The 17772-nt window shown below is 49.7% G+C and overlaps 1 protein-coding gene across 1 annotated transcript; it reads left to right on the top strand.

The window, feature by feature from the left end:
• The first annotated feature begins 3539 nt into the window (after nucleotides 1–3539).
• Nucleotides 3540–17677, top strand: LRRC59 (leucine rich repeat containing 59). Its single transcript, XM_084863619.1, has 7 exons — nucleotides 3540–3884; nucleotides 5813–5872; nucleotides 7783–7941; nucleotides 8162–8266; nucleotides 11669–11741; nucleotides 13946–14119; nucleotides 15746–17677. The coding sequence occupies exons 1-7, from the start codon at nucleotides 3780–3782 to the stop codon at nucleotides 15988–15990; spliced, it is 921 nt and encodes a 306-aa protein (XP_084719745.1). The 5' UTR covers nucleotides 3540–3779; the 3' UTR covers nucleotides 15991–17677.
• Nucleotides 17678–17772: the final 95 nt, after the last annotated feature.

Raw genomic sequence — 17772 nt, 5'->3', positions numbered from 1 at the left:
AGCAGGTTTACAGTCATGAGTATGCAAAACACCAGAGTTTATTCTTGTATTATTGTTTATTCATTACTAGAGGCCCAGTGCACGAAATTCGTGCATGGGTAGGGTCCTAGGCCTGGCCGGCAATCAGGGCCGATCAGGGCCTTCCTTCCCCAGCTGCCAGCTGCCAGCCAGGGCCTTCCTTCCTTCTGTGCCATCCCCTGGTGGTCGATTCATCTCCCAGCTGAACTCCCTTGGGACAATTTGCATATTAGGCATATATATACATATATATGTGTATATACAATATATAGTATTATTTTCCATATGAATAATTGTAAACATACTTTTGCCCACCTTTATACTACAATGGAATATTATTCAGCCTTGGCCCAGTCGGCATCAACCTACGAACCAGGAGGTCATTTTCAATTCTCAGTCACATTCCTGTGCTCCCATTACTGGCTCGGTCCCCAATGTGGGGCATGCAGGAGGCAGCCAATCAATGGTTCTCTCTCATTATTGATGTTTCTATCTCTCTCCCTCTCCCTTCCTCTCTGAAATCAATAAGAATTTACTTGAAAAAAGAAAAAAGAATATTATTCAGCCTTATAAAAGAAGAAAATTCTGACACATGCTACAACAGGGATGAACCTTGAAAGCATATACTAAAGTGAAATAAGCCAGATACAAAAGGACGAATACTGTATGATTTCACTTATGTGAGGAGCCTAGAGAGTCACATTCATAGAGACAGGAAGTAGAATGGTGTCTACTTCCCTGGAGGGAGGGGGCATAGGGAAGATGAAAAAGTTCTGGAGATGCATGGTTACACAACAATGTGACTGACTGTACTTAATGCTACTGAACGGCACACCTAAAATGTTAAATTTTATGCCCTAGCCGGTTTGGCTCAGTGAATAGAGCATCAGCTTGCGGACTGGAGGGTTCCAGGTTCGATTCTGGTCAAGGGCACATGCTTAGGTTGCAGGCTTGATTTCCAATGGGGGGCATGCAAGAGGCAGCCAATCAGTGATCCTCTTTCATCATTTATGTTTCAATCTCTCTCTCTCCCTCTCCCTTCCTCTCTGAAATCAATACAAATGTTTTTAAAATTTTATTGTCTCTTTTACCACAATAACAGGAAATGGTTCTATTTGGAGCATGGGACTGAGAGGAGGTGTAATGCATAGAACTGTTCTTCTTGTTTAAAAGCCTTTTTCTTGTATTTTCCTAAGACAACATACATGCTTTATCTTAATAATGTTTTGGTAGCAGGTTACTAGTACGTGAGTTTTTTCACTCTAAAGCGATGAGTGCGAAGGGCTTACACAGGCGTGTGGTCAGCCTGGGAATTCGGCTCTGTTCTTTTTCTCTCAATGACCTTGAGCAAATATCTCCTCCTCTCTGATGTAATTTTCATAGCTCTCTGTTGTAATCCACTGTTTCCAAGGAGCATATAAAAAGCGCCCCTTTTAAAGAATTCTCTTCACTGTATGTCTGAGAAGGGAGTGGTGTACTAAGAAATACCAGAGAGTTGGGGGTGGGGAGGGGAGGAGAGACAGCTGGCAGCCACATAAAGGAGCGGAAGGTGAGGAAGAGCGTTTTAATTTTGAGAGAAGAGATGATAGTGACTTGGAATATAATGCTTATATTTTGCCCGTTAGATCCAATACCAAACAGTACATAACAGTAGCCAATACCAAAACTTACAAACGAAACAAAAGGCTAAAAAAAATTGTTCTGAAAACGAAAGCTTCTGATTTTCAAGTGGGAAGTGAAAAGAGGGAACTTGTTCTGAGCTGCTGTGTAGGGTAAACTTATTTTGATCACAACTGATAACTGAAGGTGGATGCGGGCCGAGGTGATCTGAAACAATCAGTATTTTCTTGCATAAAATCGAAAAACCAAATAAGCTGCGATCACAGCAGCTGCCAAACATTGTGCAAGCCTTGCTTTCATGGAGTGTGGGACAACAATCTTCCTTTGGATGATGTCATTTTTAACTTGGGTCAAAGTCAAGAGCTAAAGTTATCGGTACAGTCTTGGAAAGAGACCCAGTGTCTTGATAAATTAGGACACATCCAATGTATCTCCTTTTCCTGGTTCGTGGTCTCACAGACACTCACCGAATGCTGACTCCATACCAGGCACCACGCTGGGTCTCAGGCTGGAGAGCTGAACTAGACAGGGCGTCTGTCCTCAGGGAACTCCCGGTCCAGTCAAGGCATCGGCTTGCCAAGCGCTAATGTCTTACTACCCAACTGCTCTTGTCTACTTCCTAAGCTCAGCACAGTGCCTGGCTGGGGGCGGGGGAGTGTGCCCAAGGATTTGTGACATGAATAGGCCACTGCACTGACTTCATTTGGTCTCCACATCTCCCTTCTGGGATAAGCTTTAATATCCCCATTTCAAAGATGAGAGAACTAAGGCTTGGAGTGAATAAAGTGCTTCATCCATTCATTCAATGAACACCCGAATGAGCAACTATCATGCATCAGACCCTCAGATGTTGGGCATACGAAGATAAAAAATCTCTGCCCCTCAGTCCAGAGTGGCGGGCAGACCCATCAAAATAAGTATAACTAATATTTTTGGGTTTCTTACGAAGTGCCAGTCACTGTGGCAAGCTCTTCCTGTGTGTGTTTCACTCATTCCGTCCTTCCCGAACCCTGTCAGCTAGGGAGCATTCTTATGCCTGATTCTCATGCTTTCATAGATGAGGCACAGTGATTGCTTAAGGTTTCATCAGGAGCAAGAGGCAGAGCCAAGATTAATTAACCCAATTGTCCTAGTCCCCACCTTAGCCACCAAGCTCTACCACCTCTGACAATCAGGCAGCATAGGGCATCGTCAGAGCCCCAGAGCGGGGCTTCTAACTCAGTCTGGGGTTCAGTCGGTGGCCGTTCCAGGAGAGAGAGAGGTGAGGAGCCTCCCACTGAAGGTCTCCCAGGCAGGGACGGGGGCTTAGGAGGAGGCTGCGGAAGCAGGCTGGGCCAGACTAGAAAGGAGAGCCATCCATAGCCTAGCGGTCGCTGGAGGTTTGAAGGGTTTTAAGCAGAGGGGAGACCTGGCTAGATTTTTAGAAACATCATCAGGGCAGCTGCGTGGAGGTGGATGAGAGGAAGAGAGGCTCAGAGCAATCCCAGGTGCGAGTTGGTGGTGGCCTAGACAAGGTCCGGGGCAGTGAGGAGGGGATGAGAGACGGGGCAGAGGTTGAGTTTTCCGGAGGATTTGGAGATTGTTGGGTAGAGGACAGGAGCAATTCTGAAGGACACACAGTTTCGGCTTCTCATCTCATGAGGTCAGTTTTGGACGCAGCCCAGGTCTTCTGGCCCCATTCGCGAGCCCTTTCGCCCCGTAACGTGGTCAGCAATGATGCCCGCAGACGTGCCCCCAAGTCACCAGGGAACGCGGCGGCCCCGCCTTCGCAAAACAACTCGGAGCCTTGAACCCCACCCCTCTGGTGTTGACGGCGCCTGAAGTGCGCGGTCCCGGGCACCAGAGGGCGCTCAGGCACCAGCTAGGGCCACTCTAGCCCAGCGCGTCTCGGTGGCCGTGGAAGGTGACGTGGACACGGAAGTGGTCGTCGTCGCGGCGGCACCGGTGGGAGCGGGGCGCGGGGATCAGAGTGCGGCCGGCGGGCAGACGGGCGGCGGAGGCTTTGCACCGGCGGCGGCGGCGGCGGAGGGCGCAGGCGTTATCGGTTGGGGGTGCAAGACCATTGAGCCCAAGGGCGGCTTCTCGAGCATCTCCTGCCGGTTGCAGCCCGAGAGAGACGGGACCGCTCCGCCGGCGTCACCATGACCAAGGCCGGTAACAAGGGCGGGAATCTCCGCGAAAAGCTGGACGGCAACGAACTGGACCTGAGCCTCAGCGACCTCAACGAGGTCCCGGTCAAGGAGCTGGTCAGTACCGTCGCGCGAGGCCCAGGCGCCCACCGTGCCTGCCTCTGGGCCTGGCACGGGCAGCCGCCTTCCCCGTCCCCTGCCTCCCCTGTTAGGTCTTGAGATACGGCGGGGAGAGGGGGACCGAGGCCCCCGGGAGGCCGCGTTCGGTCTCGGGGTTCTTCTGGGATGTACACGTGTCACTTTGGCGCAGTTCCAGAGATGGGGTTTGGGGGAGGGGGGCTGCTGGTCCGGCCTTTGGCTTTGTACGGGTCAAGAGTAAACCTGCCCCCTGCCCCATCTGGGCGGTTTTCACAACGCCCAGCTCCGTGCCGGACCCCGGCCGGGTAGGCGGCCCACAGAGCGGCTGCTGGAGGTATTCGGAGAATGAATGAACAAATGAATGAATGACGAGGTCTGAGAAGTAGGCCTCCAGGTAGACCGGGGTGTGGCCCGGAACCAGGGCTTTCTAGGGAGCCAGCAATCCCAGGCGGCCGCCCCAGCCCCGAGGCGTCCTTCCTGGAAGAAGGGGAAGTCTCCCTGCGTGGCTGGCAAGGTCTCTCCTGCCTACGGGACGGAGACTGACCGGAACCCCCGCTGCCCCGGGCCCATCCCTCCAACCCCTCTACTCCCACCCTCCGGGGAACCGAGGTCTGAGGCCCTTAGGAGATGACACAACTAGTTTGCCAAAGTGGAGTGAGTGAGATAGGCCAACCCGGTGCCCCACCTGCAACCCCTCTCGCTGGCCTCCCTTTGGATGACGTGGACTTTTCACTGCCTTTGGCACTGGACCCAGTCTCTTCCCTCTGCCGGGGCTGTGTGGTATGGAGGTTAGCACGGGATTCCCAGTTAGCGTGTCAGCTCCCCCTTGCTTCATAGCTGAGTGTCCTTGGCAAGCTAGTTCACTTTTTTCCCCTCCTAGATTTCCTCATTTATAAAATGGTGATCACAGTTCCCATCTCATAGAGGTTATGAGGATTCGGTGCAATAGTGATGTGATGTCAAACAGGCAGGTAGCAAATGTTGGAACGTGTAGGTATTAGGGCTTTCTTCCCACTGTAAAACGTAAAACTTTTTTAGGTGGTCAGACTTTAATCCTGGGACTTGCTGACATTGAAAAGTGTAGGTTGGCCCAGGGTCCTTTATCTGAGTACTTGGCTTCGTTCCCACCCCAGGAGGATGGCCAGCCTTGTTTCCACCTGGCCGAGGCCTGGGAACCATGTACTCCAGGCGTCTGGTCCCACAGCATTGCCCCTAGGGTTAGGTGACCAGATCGCCCCGCTTTTGGCAGGGCAGTTCCGATTTTCAATAGTTTTTCCCTGTCCCGTAGCATTTAAAAAAAGTCCCGATTTTTGAAAAGATTCCAAAAATCGGGACTTTTTTAAAACGCAGTGGGAAAAATCGTTGAAAATCAGGACTGTCCCACCAAAAGCGGGGCGATCTGGTCACCTTACTGAGGGAGAAAGAAGGGTTGCTTTTGCTGAGCTTCTCCAGTCCTGGACACCAGGGGAAATGGAGATGGGTCCTGAGGGCCTTATTTTCACTCTGATAGTCCCTCATTTACTCATTCATTCATTCAGTCACAAACCGGCCAACACGTATAGTGAGAGCCCAGGAGACCTGAAGTAGGGAATATGGAAATTGCAAAGCTGTTATTAGACTAAGTCCCTTCCTTTAAAACTGATAAGGGTGCTAGAGAAAATATTAGAAATGCGAGGGAGAATTCCTTAAGTTCTGTTTTCCTTCCTTGGATGTTCCATAGCCAAACCTCTGTTTGCATTCTTCCCTAAGTTTTGGTTGATGGGCTCATTTTTCCTCTCCTATTTCTAGGAACGTTATACTTTAGTGTTAATTTTTTTTAAAGGCCTTTCCTGATCATGGGAACTGGTAAATGTCACTGAATCAGTTCATGTGTTGATTTGATGTTTTGTTCTCATTCCCTTTCCTAGGCTGCCCTTCCGAAGGCCACCATCCTGGATCTGTCCTGCAATAAACTGACTACTCTCCCGGTAAGACGGGCGGGCAAGCACAATTCCTTCTGGAGCCCTGATGCTTCATCTTCCTTTTGAGCAGTTGTGTCTTAGGCATAATTTCAGAACAGGACTGCAGCCCGCCTTTAACTAAATCTGAGTTGGGGGTGTAGTCGTCTCAGTGGGAAGGAAGGCAAAGTAGGGGCCTTGTTCTGTGGACCAGTGGGGCAGTCAGCCATGGAAGACTACAGTCAACAACAGGATGCTGGCCGAGCCCCTTATTGGGCTCATCCTTTTTTCCGACTGATATTATCACTTTGTAAAATAGTTTATCACCCTGCTGCATAGAGGAGACTGGAGAACTTCTTAAATGGTTCGTTATCTGTGCAGCAGTTAACGGGGAACAGGAAAAAGTGTGGTCATATGGGCTGCTGTGTCATCCTTTCAGTCTTTAATTGCTTGAGATAACTTTTTGTTCAGCACATCCAATCTATGGTCAAATCCTTTTGCTATTTCTTGTACCAATTCTCCTTTGCTGCACCTGTGTAGGCGCTGGCCTCCTTCATGCCTTCAGCCTCTCCTGGGCAATGGGCTTTCTCCTCTATAGCGGTGCTCCTTCACAGTCAGGTCTACGTGGGGGGTCATTGTTGTCTCTCCTGTCCATTGCCCTGGCCAAGTCCCTTCTTGCCTTTTTCTGATATTCACTCATTTGCTCAGGCATCGAGTCTCAAGTTGGCAGTTTCTTTACGGGGTCATTAGTCCATTCCCCTCTCAGTATTCACCTGGACCTCACTCATTATCTGCAGCATCATCCCACAGCTCACCAAGAACCATGTCTATTCCCGAAAAAGGCATCTGAGCTCTAGGAAATAGTTTGTGCTGAATTAAAGGGCAGAATTCCTTGCAACCCGACACCTGCTGTGCACTTTGTCGGATGGCCCCTTGGCACTCCCAAGTGTGCTTTTCAATCAGTTGTCTTGCCTTCCTCTGCAGTGCAGATCCCCTGGCGTAAGTCCCCTAGCGTAGGTCCCTTGGCGTTCACAAGTCCCCAGAGAACAGGGATAGTACCTTAACGGCTTAATGACAAGAGGGGTGTTTTGACATGAGCTGAAGAACAGCCAGGATATGGGTAGGGTGTGCCTCAGCCCATTCAGTCAGTCATTTAAAGAACCCTCACAGGGCACTTGGGCTAAGTACTGTGCCAGGTGCTACAGAAAACAGAAAGAATAACTGGCATTCAAGGGGCACTTGATCCTTTTAGGGAAATGGATGATCTCACTATGTTTTGACAGCTCCTGTGAAAGGTGAACATAGGGTGGTGTGTGAGGACGGAATGTGTCTCCAGACTCTCTAGTAGCAATGTGGAGGAGAGGTTAGAGCAGTGGTCCTCAATCTTTCTAATGCCGCGACCCTTTAATACAGTTCCTCATGTTGTGGTAACCCCCAACCATAAAATTATTTTCATTGCTACTTCCTAGCTGTAATTTTGCTACTGTTAATGAATCATCGCAACCCACAGGTTGAGAACCGCTAGCAGGTTCAACTAAGACCATCAGAAAAAATAGATATTTACATTACGATTCATTAACAGTAGCAAAATTACAGTTAGGAAGTAGCAACAAAAATCATTTTGTGGTTGGGGGTCACCACAACATGAGGAACTATATTGAAGGGTCGCAGCGTTAGAAAGGTTGAGAACCACTGGGTTAGAGGGAGAACTAGGGTGAAGGGACCCACTTTTATTTTGGCTGCTTTGTGCTCAGCCCTTTTGCATACACATCTCACCAGTGACCACCAGGAGATGCTCATTGTGTCTGTTCTCGTTGGAGAGGGAATCGCTGGTAAAAAGCAGAGTCAGGATTCACACACGGGTGCCTGAGCCGGGGGCTGCGGGGCTGTCGCACCAGTGTGCGCGCCCCAGGCTCAGGTGTTCTCTCTTCGCGTCCCAGTCGGATTTCTGCAGCCTCGTCCACCTGGTGAAGCTGGACCTGAGTAAGAACAAACTGCAGCAGCTGCCAGCCGACTTCGGCCGTCTGGTCAACCTCCAGCACCTGGACCTCCTCAAAAACAAGCTGGTCACCCTGCCCGTCAGCTTTGCTCAGCTCAAGGTAACAATTCATGAACCACTGCTTCGTGGCCGGGATGGCACAGGGCTCAGGGACTCCTGGGCCACGGCTTTGAGAAGGGCTGGCCGGAACAGGTGCTGCCTCATGGCGTTCCTGCGTTTCCACTCGGAGGGACTCAGTGTGTGAACTCAGGCCTAACCAGTCTCAATGCCCATCTTTTCCTTTAAAATTTTTTTTTTTTTTTTTTGCCCTTTCTCTTTAGAGCCTGAAGTGGCTGGACCTGAAGGACAACCCCCTGGATCCTGCCCTGGCCAAAGTGGCAGGGGATTGCCTGGATGAGAAGCAGTGTAAGCAGTGTGCCAACAAGGTAAGCCACCCACCCCCCCCCCCCCCCCCCCCGCCCCCGCCTCCTTCACAGACTCCTGGGACTTGCCTCTGCCTCCTCTTGTTTTCCCTTCCAGGGCACCTGTGGTTCTGTGTTGATTAAAGTGATTAAAGTGACATTTGTCTACTATGAACCTGGCAAGCAAAGGGACCTTTATTTCTGTGTTGACTTTACAAGTAGAAGAACAATACTAGCTTGGCTCTCACTGCAGGCCTTCCGTTCTTAGAAACCAGGACCTCCCTGATCCAACATTTCACTGTCACTGTTGTTTCAATGGGGCCAGAGAGTTAGGGGCAGTGGCCTTTCTGAGTCACAGAAAGGAACTTTGATAATAAAGGTATTATTTGTATTTGTGAGTTTATAGCTATAAACAGACCTGGCATTTGATTTCAGTCGAGTCATGTGAAATAGCGAGGAAACAAAGGCAACGTGGAAGGCACACATTGCCAATAACCTTGAAGACGCCTCACATGCTAAGAACAGCACTGCTCCCATCTCTCAAATTCCCTGCCTGCAGCCATTTTCCCTTCCAGCTTCAGAACGGGGCGCCCGATGACTGGCTTTGCTTAGGGGGCGTGGTGAGCAAAAGGCTTAACTTTAAAAGCAAGAATTAATGTAAGTGGAACGTGCGTATGATGGGTCTCTATGGGAATCTTGAGAGTAATGGACCTTCTTATCATTAGCTTCTTAGATAGTCCCATCATCTGTACCACCTATTATTGTAAGAAACCAACAGCAAAATAAAGGCAGCCGAGGAACCAAGGCGACAGCGTGCCCGTAGCTGAGGACACCTCAGGGGATCAGTGACGTCCCCTTTTGAAAACGTGGTACTTTAGGAGGGACGTTGGTTTCGAAGAACAGTGGTAGCTACCGCTGACTACTCTCTCTGTACTGCATGCTCCGTGGGAAATGTGTGTTCCTATCTCTGACACTAGGCACTCTCATTGTGCACATGCCTTTCATTTGTCCATTTATTTGGTCAACAAATAATACATTGAGCCGTATGAGATTGCTGATACTCTACAGTTAGTGACCTATAGGAACAGTTTTTATTGGTCTTCAGTACTCCCATATGCCTTACAGACAAAGCTCCAGGTTGTGGTAACTAAGCCATCCTCCCGGCATGGCTGCCCCTGGGCTGTCTCCTGCAGCGCACCGTTAGGCCTTGCTGGGGAGTGGCCTGGGCCACTTTCCATAAGTTAGTTTAGATCTCACCTCACGTGGGTTAGTTGTCATTCATCAGCTTGGTACGTAGTAAAGAATCTTTTAAAAATGTTAGTTCAACAGTACTCATCAGGTGCTCACTATATGCTGTGAACTGTGGTAAGTAGACAAAATCTATCTCTAGGCCAGGGCATGGATGGGGAACATCTGGCCCACGAGTGGTATAAGGCCTAAAAAACCATTTGGTCTAACCCTGCTAAGGCATTAGGGGTGAGTTAATTAAATGTTTGACTACATACAGGCTAGTTTTCAAATGGATAATTTTGTATGGTCTGTGAAAAATGTTATAAATATCCAAATGGCCCTTGGCAGAAAAAGGTTCCCCCTCTGCTTTAGGGCTTACAGTCTAGATGAAGAGTCCCTCCCATTTCTGAACTTGCTGTGTTTTCAGATAAATGCAAGTTACTCCGATATAAAGGTAAAAGGGACGTCTCTTAAACCTCCTAGCTCCTTCTTTAGCCAGCTGTATATTCCCTAAAACCAACCGAGGGGTTGGTGCTTATTTAAAATTCAGAGACACACAGACTGTCCCCATGCTTTTCCTTCCTCCGATCCTGTGACTCCTCGTTGAGAAGCCAATTTTTAGGATGTTGATTTTCTTTGGAGAGAAGAGATTTGATCCTGGGTTACACAGGATGGTTCCTTGTGACTTCAAACCAGGCCCTTGGAGGGAGTTGCTTTGGCAGGCCTGCCCCTGAGCCCTCTCATGATGGGTGTGTGCATGTCTGAAGTTCCCATGAAGTAAAATAATTGCACATGAATACATGACCTGTAGGGTGTCTAGTGTGGTAGTGAAAGGCAGACCATTTGCTGTTGTAATTTACAATAGTTTAGGTTTTCCTCTCATTAATGCAGTTAGGAAGATGAAGTAAAAAAGCAGCCGTATTTAGTGAGCACACATAATGCCAGGGGCTAAGTTAGACAGCTAGTACAGGTTATGTAATTTAATCTTTGCAACTACCCGAGAATTTTTTTTTAAAATATATATATATATATATTTTATTGATTTTTTACAGAGAGGAAGAGAGAGGGATAGAGAGTTAGAAACATCGATGAGAGAGAATCATCGATCAGCTGCCTCTTGCACACCCCCTTCTGGAGATGTGCCTGAAACCAAGGTACATGCCCTTGACCGGAATCGAACCCGGGACCTTTCAGTCCGCAGACCGACGCTCTATCCACTGAGCCAAACCGGTCTCGGCAGGCCTGAGAAGTCTTATCTCTGTTTCCCAGATGAGAAAATGGCTCAGAAAGGTTAATAAAAAAGAAAGAAAGGTTAAGTCACAAAGTCACTTGCTAAGGTCACACTGTTAGTAACTAGGAGTCAGGATTGTGTTGGGCTCCAAGCTTGTACTAAGTCCCCTCTGTTTACTTCCTCCCTTAACTGTGCCCATCCGGAGAATCTCTGTGGTTAAATTGGAGGCCAGCCCCTCCGGAGCCAGTGGGTGGTGTGGTGTTTGGGTAGAATGGCTCCTTCCCCTTCTCCTCAAGCTCTCCTGCCTCTCCTGCCTCTGCACGAGGGAGTGGAATGGGCTCTGGGCTGGGAACTCGGAAGACCTGCCCTCCCAGCTGTGCTGCTTCCAGCCTGCAAGGCGTGGACAGAGCGCCCTGAGTCTCAGTTTTCCCCCTTTTGAAATGGGAATCCTGTTACTCCTATTCCCAGTCTGTCAGCTGTTCATCAAACATGTACTGAGTGCCTATAATTAGCTAAGCTCTGTGCTCGCCTACAGTCAGGACAGTAGTGCCTACATTTAGGAACTCAAAGTCTTGTAAAGGAGTTAGATAAGAAAACTGCCCGGGACTGAGGAGAAGGGAACATGAGGAGGAGGTCGGAAAGCATCTTGGGGAAAACTGCTGTCCTGCTCATCAGAGTGGTCCATGTTCGGCACAGAGTTGCTGGGAGAATCACGCAGAATTATGAAATTGCACATTAGAGACTAAACGGCAGGGTTTTACAGATTCCAGTCGTCACTGAGCTCTCAGTGTTTTTCTTGACGGCTATAGTGAACTGGGCTCAGACTCTTCTCCGGGGATTGGCACTAAGGGTTATTAGCTCCCAGCTCTGCACGGCTCCGGAGGCTTGTGGCGATCTGGGATCCTGGGAAGTGTGGCTGTGGGCTGCTGCGTGGAGTCGTTGAGCGCCCTCTTCTGCCTTTGCAGGTTTTACAGCACATGAAGGTCGTGCAAGCGGATCAGGAGCGAGAGAGGCAGCGGCGGCAGGAAGTAGAGCGCGGTAGGTGGCCATCCCGCTTCAATCATCTTCGGGGGCCCTGGTCCCAGCCACTGGTTCTGCCTCAGGAGCTGGCATCCAGCAGAGGCGTCATGCAGAGCAGTGGGAACTGTGGGGGTAGACAGTATCATCTTTGTCTGACCAACCTCATTCGATCTTAGTTCCTCCACTGAGCTTGTCACGTTCAACTGCTTGTCTGCCTGGAGGATTAATAGGCGTCTCAAACTCAGCCTGGCTAAACCAGGTCCTGGCAGTGTTCCCCAGGAGAGGAAATCAACATCCCTGCAGTCATTCTAGCCGGAAATCAGAAAGTTGTCCATGATTCCTTTCTCCTGTTACTCCTCTCCCCAGTCTGTCAGCACGTTTGTATGAGACTGTTCCCCCACCTCCGGGGCCAGCACCGAAATCAAGCCTCCAGCCCGTGGACTGCCAGTGTCTCCTTCTCTGCAAAGTCCTTCTCCACACAGCAGCCAGAAAAATCTTTTTTTAAAACAATCAATTATGCTGCTTTTTGTTTAAAACCCTCTAATGCAGTGGTTCTCAACCTTTCTAATGCCGCGACCCTTTAATACAATTCCTGATGTTATGGTGACCCCCAACCATAAAATTATTTTTGTTGCTACTTTATAACTGTAATTTTGCTATTGTTAATGAATCGTAATGCAAATATCTGTGTTTTCCAATGACACTGCTAGCGGTTCTCAACCTGTGGAAAACACAGATATTTACATTACGATTCATAACAGTAGCTTCCAATTGAACTTAGAATGAAACTCATGCTCAGTAATATGGCCGTCAAGACTTGCCACGATCCACACCTGCTTGCTTCTCCAGCCTTCTCTGTCTCTCTTACACACACACACACACACAAACAGAGGCTACAGTTAACTTCAGCCACACAGGCCCCTGCTGTTGCTGGAACACAGCAGGTAGTCTCACCTCTGGGGTTTTGCTTGGCTTCCTTTTCCCTCAGATCCTCCCACAGGTGGTTTCTGTAATCCCCATGTCTCTGTGCGAATGCTGCCTTAGGTGAACCTTCACCCTTCCCGGACCACCCAAACTAGAATACCACCCTCCCTGTCATTCTCCATCTCACCCTCTAGCATGTACTCTATGGCACACGGCATTTCTGTTTTGCTGTTTGCTCACTTGTTTATTGTTCGTCTCCTCTACAGAGTAGACGACTTGGGCATTAGAGCCTGCTTGTCTTCACGGTTGTCTCTCGAGCACTTAGAACAAGCAATTAGAACAAGGCCTGGCACCCAGGTGCTCTGTCGCCTAGCTGGCTGGCTCCTGTGGTTAGAGGCTCACGTGGTACTGATGGCACGCAGTCCCTGAGATCCGAACTCGGAGCTACGCCTGTCCCTTACCCGCGCATGGCTGCTGTGATGCCGTGTTTACTCCCACTGCTTCCCGGCCAGGCTCTGGAGGCCGAGTGTTCTTGGCATTCCCAGGGCTCAGCGGGCACTGGGAGCCTGTTTGTTCAGAGGCAGTGGAAAGCTACCGTACTTATAGTGCTGCTATTCAGCCGCATGATGCCTCAAACAGGCCTTGAAGCCCTAAAAGGACATGTAGCCACCATTTGTGGCCTCTGGCTTTGGAAAAATGTACTTCAGGTGTCCAAATAGCAAATTTGGCAATGCGTTTTTAGAAGCCAATAATTTGTAAGTTGGGGACTGCGTGTAAACATCTTTGAACTGTGAAGTAAATCAGAATAAGTCTAGACATTACAAACTGTTCATCTCGCTTGTTCAGAAAAACATTTCCATCGCCTCTAACCCTGAACCCGAGTGCTCACTTTCTCTTCTTGCTTGTCCTTCTCAAGCCACATTCCTTCCCGGGAGCTCGGGAGACAGGAACCCTGTGGACTCAACACCTCCATGGTTGCTTCTGCTCCATCGCTGTGCTCTCTGAGCCGGTACCTGCTCTAGGGGAGCACCGGCCTCATCACGCATGCCTTGTGCCCCTCGTTAGCTCACCCTGACCTCTTCGCAGCTTGTGGCTAGAAACCCCCTCATGAGTCCATCCTTCAAACCCCGGAGCCGCTCATTACACTGCAGGGAGGGCAGGGAGGCAGCTGGCTCCTCACGTGTCCTTGGTGACCCTTGGCCTAGGGGACGGGAGGCTGAATCCACGCTTTCAGTCGCTGGGGAAAGCACACCGGGAGGTGTGGGGAGAGAAGCCATGTGGGATGTCTTTTCTTATAGAGGCGGAGAAGAAGCGGGAGGCCAAGCAGCGAGCCAAGGAGGAGAAGGAGCGGGAGGTGCGGAAGCGGGAGAAGGCGGAGGAGAAGGAGCGCCGGAGGAAGGAGTACGATGCCCTCAAAGCATCCAAACGGGAGCCAGAGAAGAAACCCAAGAAGGAGACAAATCAGGCATCGAGTAAGCGTTCCCTCGGTTGTAAGGCTCCGACAGGGGCAGTGGGGAGACGCACGGGTGCGTTCAGGCGTGGGTGAACGAGCGAGCTTGAAAGCTCAGTCAGATACAGAGACCCCTCTGGCCTGGGAGCACCTCGGAGGGTTTGCTTATGAGGAATGGGGGGTGCTTTTTGGGAACAAGTGTCTGGCCTAGCTGGCTTGTTTTCCCACGGGCACATGTGGGGATTTGGTCAGATGTGGCTGAGAGCATTCCCAGGACAGGGAATTGCACTTTTTGTAATTACCAAGAGCTAAAATTACCAAGAAAGATTAAGGATGCAAGAAAGGTTAAGGGACTCTTAAAAGTCGCTCGCATCATCCGTGGAGCACACTGGGGTGTTTTGAGAGCGTGGTGCTGGCCCAGGAAAGCCAGCACTGCCTATGGCTTTCTTTCCACGTTGGAGCACATTGCTCTCTTTCTGCTTGAACACCACGGAGTCATTTGGTCCGTGTTCGGGGAGCCATGTGGTATAAAAAACACCTCAGTGTTTTGCCTGAGTGTGCCCAGTTGAGTTTGTGGTGTTATGTGGCTCCATGTACATGGGGCGGTCGTATACCCGCTGGGCCAAAGGGACCCCCGAGCAGGAGCAGCTCTGGAGGGAGGCGGAGGCCTGCTGGCCCTCGCTGGCCGTGAGCAAGGTGCCTAACCTCACCACCTTTTGGTTCCCTTGTGTAAAACAAGAATCCTCCTCCTTACAGGGCAGTGACAGGACGAAGGGATAAAATCATGGGTTCTTGGTATGAGGGTGCTCAGTCAGGTTTTTTTAAATGCTGCCAAGTAATTTCAAAACTGTTTTTTTCTAATTATAAATGTAATATACATGTTCATTGCAGAAAGTGTAGGAAGATTCTCTCTAAATAGGTCAGAAAATGGCAGTCACCCCATTCCCAGCAGTAATCACTGTTTTTGTATGTATCTTATACAGGGTGGGACAAAATTAGGTTTATAATTGTTCCTATGGAAAATAATCCATATTTAATAACTAATAATACAAAAAATAAGCTGTTTCATGGATTCACAACTATAAACCTACTTTTGTGCCACCCAGTATAATAATTAACAATATTAATACATCTCAAGGCTCTGGCCGGATAGCTCAGTTGATTAGAGCATTGTCCCAATACACCAAGGTTGTAGGTTCAATCCCAGATCAGGGCACATACAGAACCAATGAGTGCATAAATAAGTGGAATAACAAATAGATGATTCTCTCTCTAAAAATCAATAATTAAAAAAATAATCTTAAAAGTGCTTCCCCAAGTGGGCAGCCCTCCATCCATGCCTCCTGACAAGCCCCTCCCCTGATCCTGAGAGGCCGGGAGCATCACCATGTTTTCAAGGACTTAGAACCCTGGGGACTGTGCACGCCATGTGAGACACACAGAACAAGCTTAGTCTTGAATGTCTTCCCTTGAATCCAAGGAGAAGGCAGTTTATGTTTCAGTCTGCACATAGCAAGTTTTTAAGAACTCAGATGTTCTTACAACAATATTCATGCCTGAGAGGGGTGTATGTGGATACTGAGTGGTGGACAGTGTGGGTCTCCTCAAAATGACTGAACCCTTTTGTCTACTGTGACTGTCACTCCAGAATCCAAGTCCGGCTCTCGGTCCCGGAAGCAGCAATCCCGGAAGCACACCCGGTCCTGGGTGGTGCTGAAGCTGCTGCTGCTGCTGCTGCTGTGCGTGGCGGGTGGGCTGGTGGTGTGCCGGGTGACGGAGCTGCAGCAGCAGCCCCTCTGCACCAGCGTGAACACCATCTACGACAATGCGATTCGGGGCCTGCGCAGCCACCACATCCTCCAGTGGGTCCTGCAGACCGACCCTCAGCAGTGAGCGTGTCCCCAACGCCTGCTGCCTCCCAGCCCCGGGACTTGGATTCCTATGGAATTGGGTTCTGCTGGACACAACCTCTTTTTAGCGTCAGACCTACCTGCCGTCATTAAATGGCTGCTGATTGGTACTCGAGACCTCCTCTTTGTAGGGCTTCTTTGTTCCGTAGTCAGGGTTCCCTGGAGGAATAAGAAGTGGGAGTTAGGGAGAGGGAGTGACCGCAGGCCTAAAGGAATAGGCTCGGGGGTGGGGAGAGGAACAACAGCCTTTTCTGGTTGTTATACGAAACTGTTCAGGCAAGGCTCATTTCTAACTGGTCAGCTGTCACTACATTTACACTTTTGTGTGTCACAAACCCTTTCATTCCTCCCCGGGGACCCGGGGCAGATCAGGAGGCAGCGAGTTGTTATTGGGAATTAGGACACCATGCTCAGCAAATCTAGCCTAAATCGGAGGGGAGGGGCATACCTATTTTCTTAAGGACCTCAGGCATTCAGACATGTTAATGACCACGCAGTCTCAGGCTCAGAAGGGGACTTCTAGACCATGCAGTCCAATAGAACACTCGCAGATAAGGAACTTGAGACCTCCCATGACTTGCTTATGGTCTCCCAGCTGTTTTGAGGGGACGGGACTCCCACTCTAGTATTCTTTCTTTTCCATCATCTTTCCTTATGTCCTGAGAGACCAGAATGGTATCTCTCAGCCAGAGTGTGGAATCTTCCATGTAGACAGATTCATGGCCCACAAGTAGAAACCTTATAGCCTTGAGGGTCTTGGGCAGCTCCTGTAGAATCCTGTCCCGACTTATGTGGCTTCCATACAATGCCTCGATTTTAGAGCATTAACTTCCCCATTGCCAGTAAACCAGACGTAGCCTCACAAAGCCTTCACCTCTGTGACAGCTGTTAGGAGTTGGTGTGACTACCTCCAAGGCAACCTGAACACTCCAGTGTCAGAGACTGAGGTTCAGAATTGTTCGGTTCCAGCCCCAGAACTTACCTAGGCAGCGAAGGGAATCGAGGAGCATCGAGGCATTTAAACGGGGTCAGGAACTCCATTGACTTGTGCAATTAAGGGCAGGGCTGTCACTCATTTGCCAGAGTAAGCGTTTTCTTGCTCAGTGGCCTCCTCTGCTTCATCTTTGACAACAGCTGGATGTAGGGATCAGGAATGGCTGTGTCATAGTGCCTGCTCACTGAGACTCCCGATCGCAAGTTCCTTGCCCCTCACCGAGGACAGCAAGGAGCTGCTAAGGTTCAGGGATGAAGAGGACAGGCCCCAGCTTTCTAGCCCTAGTGGCCCAACTGGATAGGATTGCCAGTTGTGACTATCCTGATCCTGGCAGAAATGACTTTTCTCCCCTAAGGATAGCTCTGCTGTGTAGGCCCACACCTTACTCTGGATCACTACGCATTCCTTTAGTCTTCCTCCAAGCTCCAGAGCCACTGGTACAAATGCTTTATTGAAACTAAACACATAGTACATAAGAAAAGACTGAGAGAATACAGAAGTCCGCACAGTATCAGACCCGTTCCCTGGCTGGTTGAGGCAGCCTCCGTGGGCCAACAGGGCTGGACACCCAGCTTAGCAAAGCCAACCCACCGAGGGCACTTCACTCATGATCTCAAGCTTTGATGTTGAGGTTCTTTTGGATTTCTACAACTATTAAATACGTGTCTGAATGGTCTGTCTGTGTTCCTTTGTATTTTGAGGGCTGGCTGGGGCAGGGGTGGCTTATGCATGGCACTTGATTTTTGCCAAGAGGCAAAACGAATGCTGGTG

The sequence above is a fragment of the Pipistrellus hanaki genome (genome assembly GCF_964339955.1).
Source record: "Pipistrellus hanaki genome assembly, chromosome: 16".
NCBI lineage: Eukaryota > Metazoa > Chordata > Mammalia > Chiroptera > Vespertilionidae > Pipistrellus > Pipistrellus hanaki.
The sequence above is the reverse complement of the archived record's forward strand: the minus strand, read 5'-3'. Positions and strand labels throughout refer to the sequence as shown.

Excerpts from the sequence above, each read along its gene's own strand:
- LRRC59 (XM_084863619.1), top strand. The coding sequence starts at position 3,780 with ATGACCAAGGCCGGTAACAAGGGCGGGAATCTCCGCGAAAAGCTGGAC. Across the intron at positions 3,885-5,812 it reads AGGTCCCGGTCAAGGAGCTG|GCTGCCCTTCCGAAGGCCAC; the intron begins GTCAGTACCGTC and ends TCCCTTTCCTAG. Across the intron at positions 11,742-13,945 it reads GCGGCAGGAAGTAGAGCGCG|AGGCGGAGAAGAAGCGGGAG; the intron begins GTAGGTGGCCAT and ends CTTTTCTTATAG.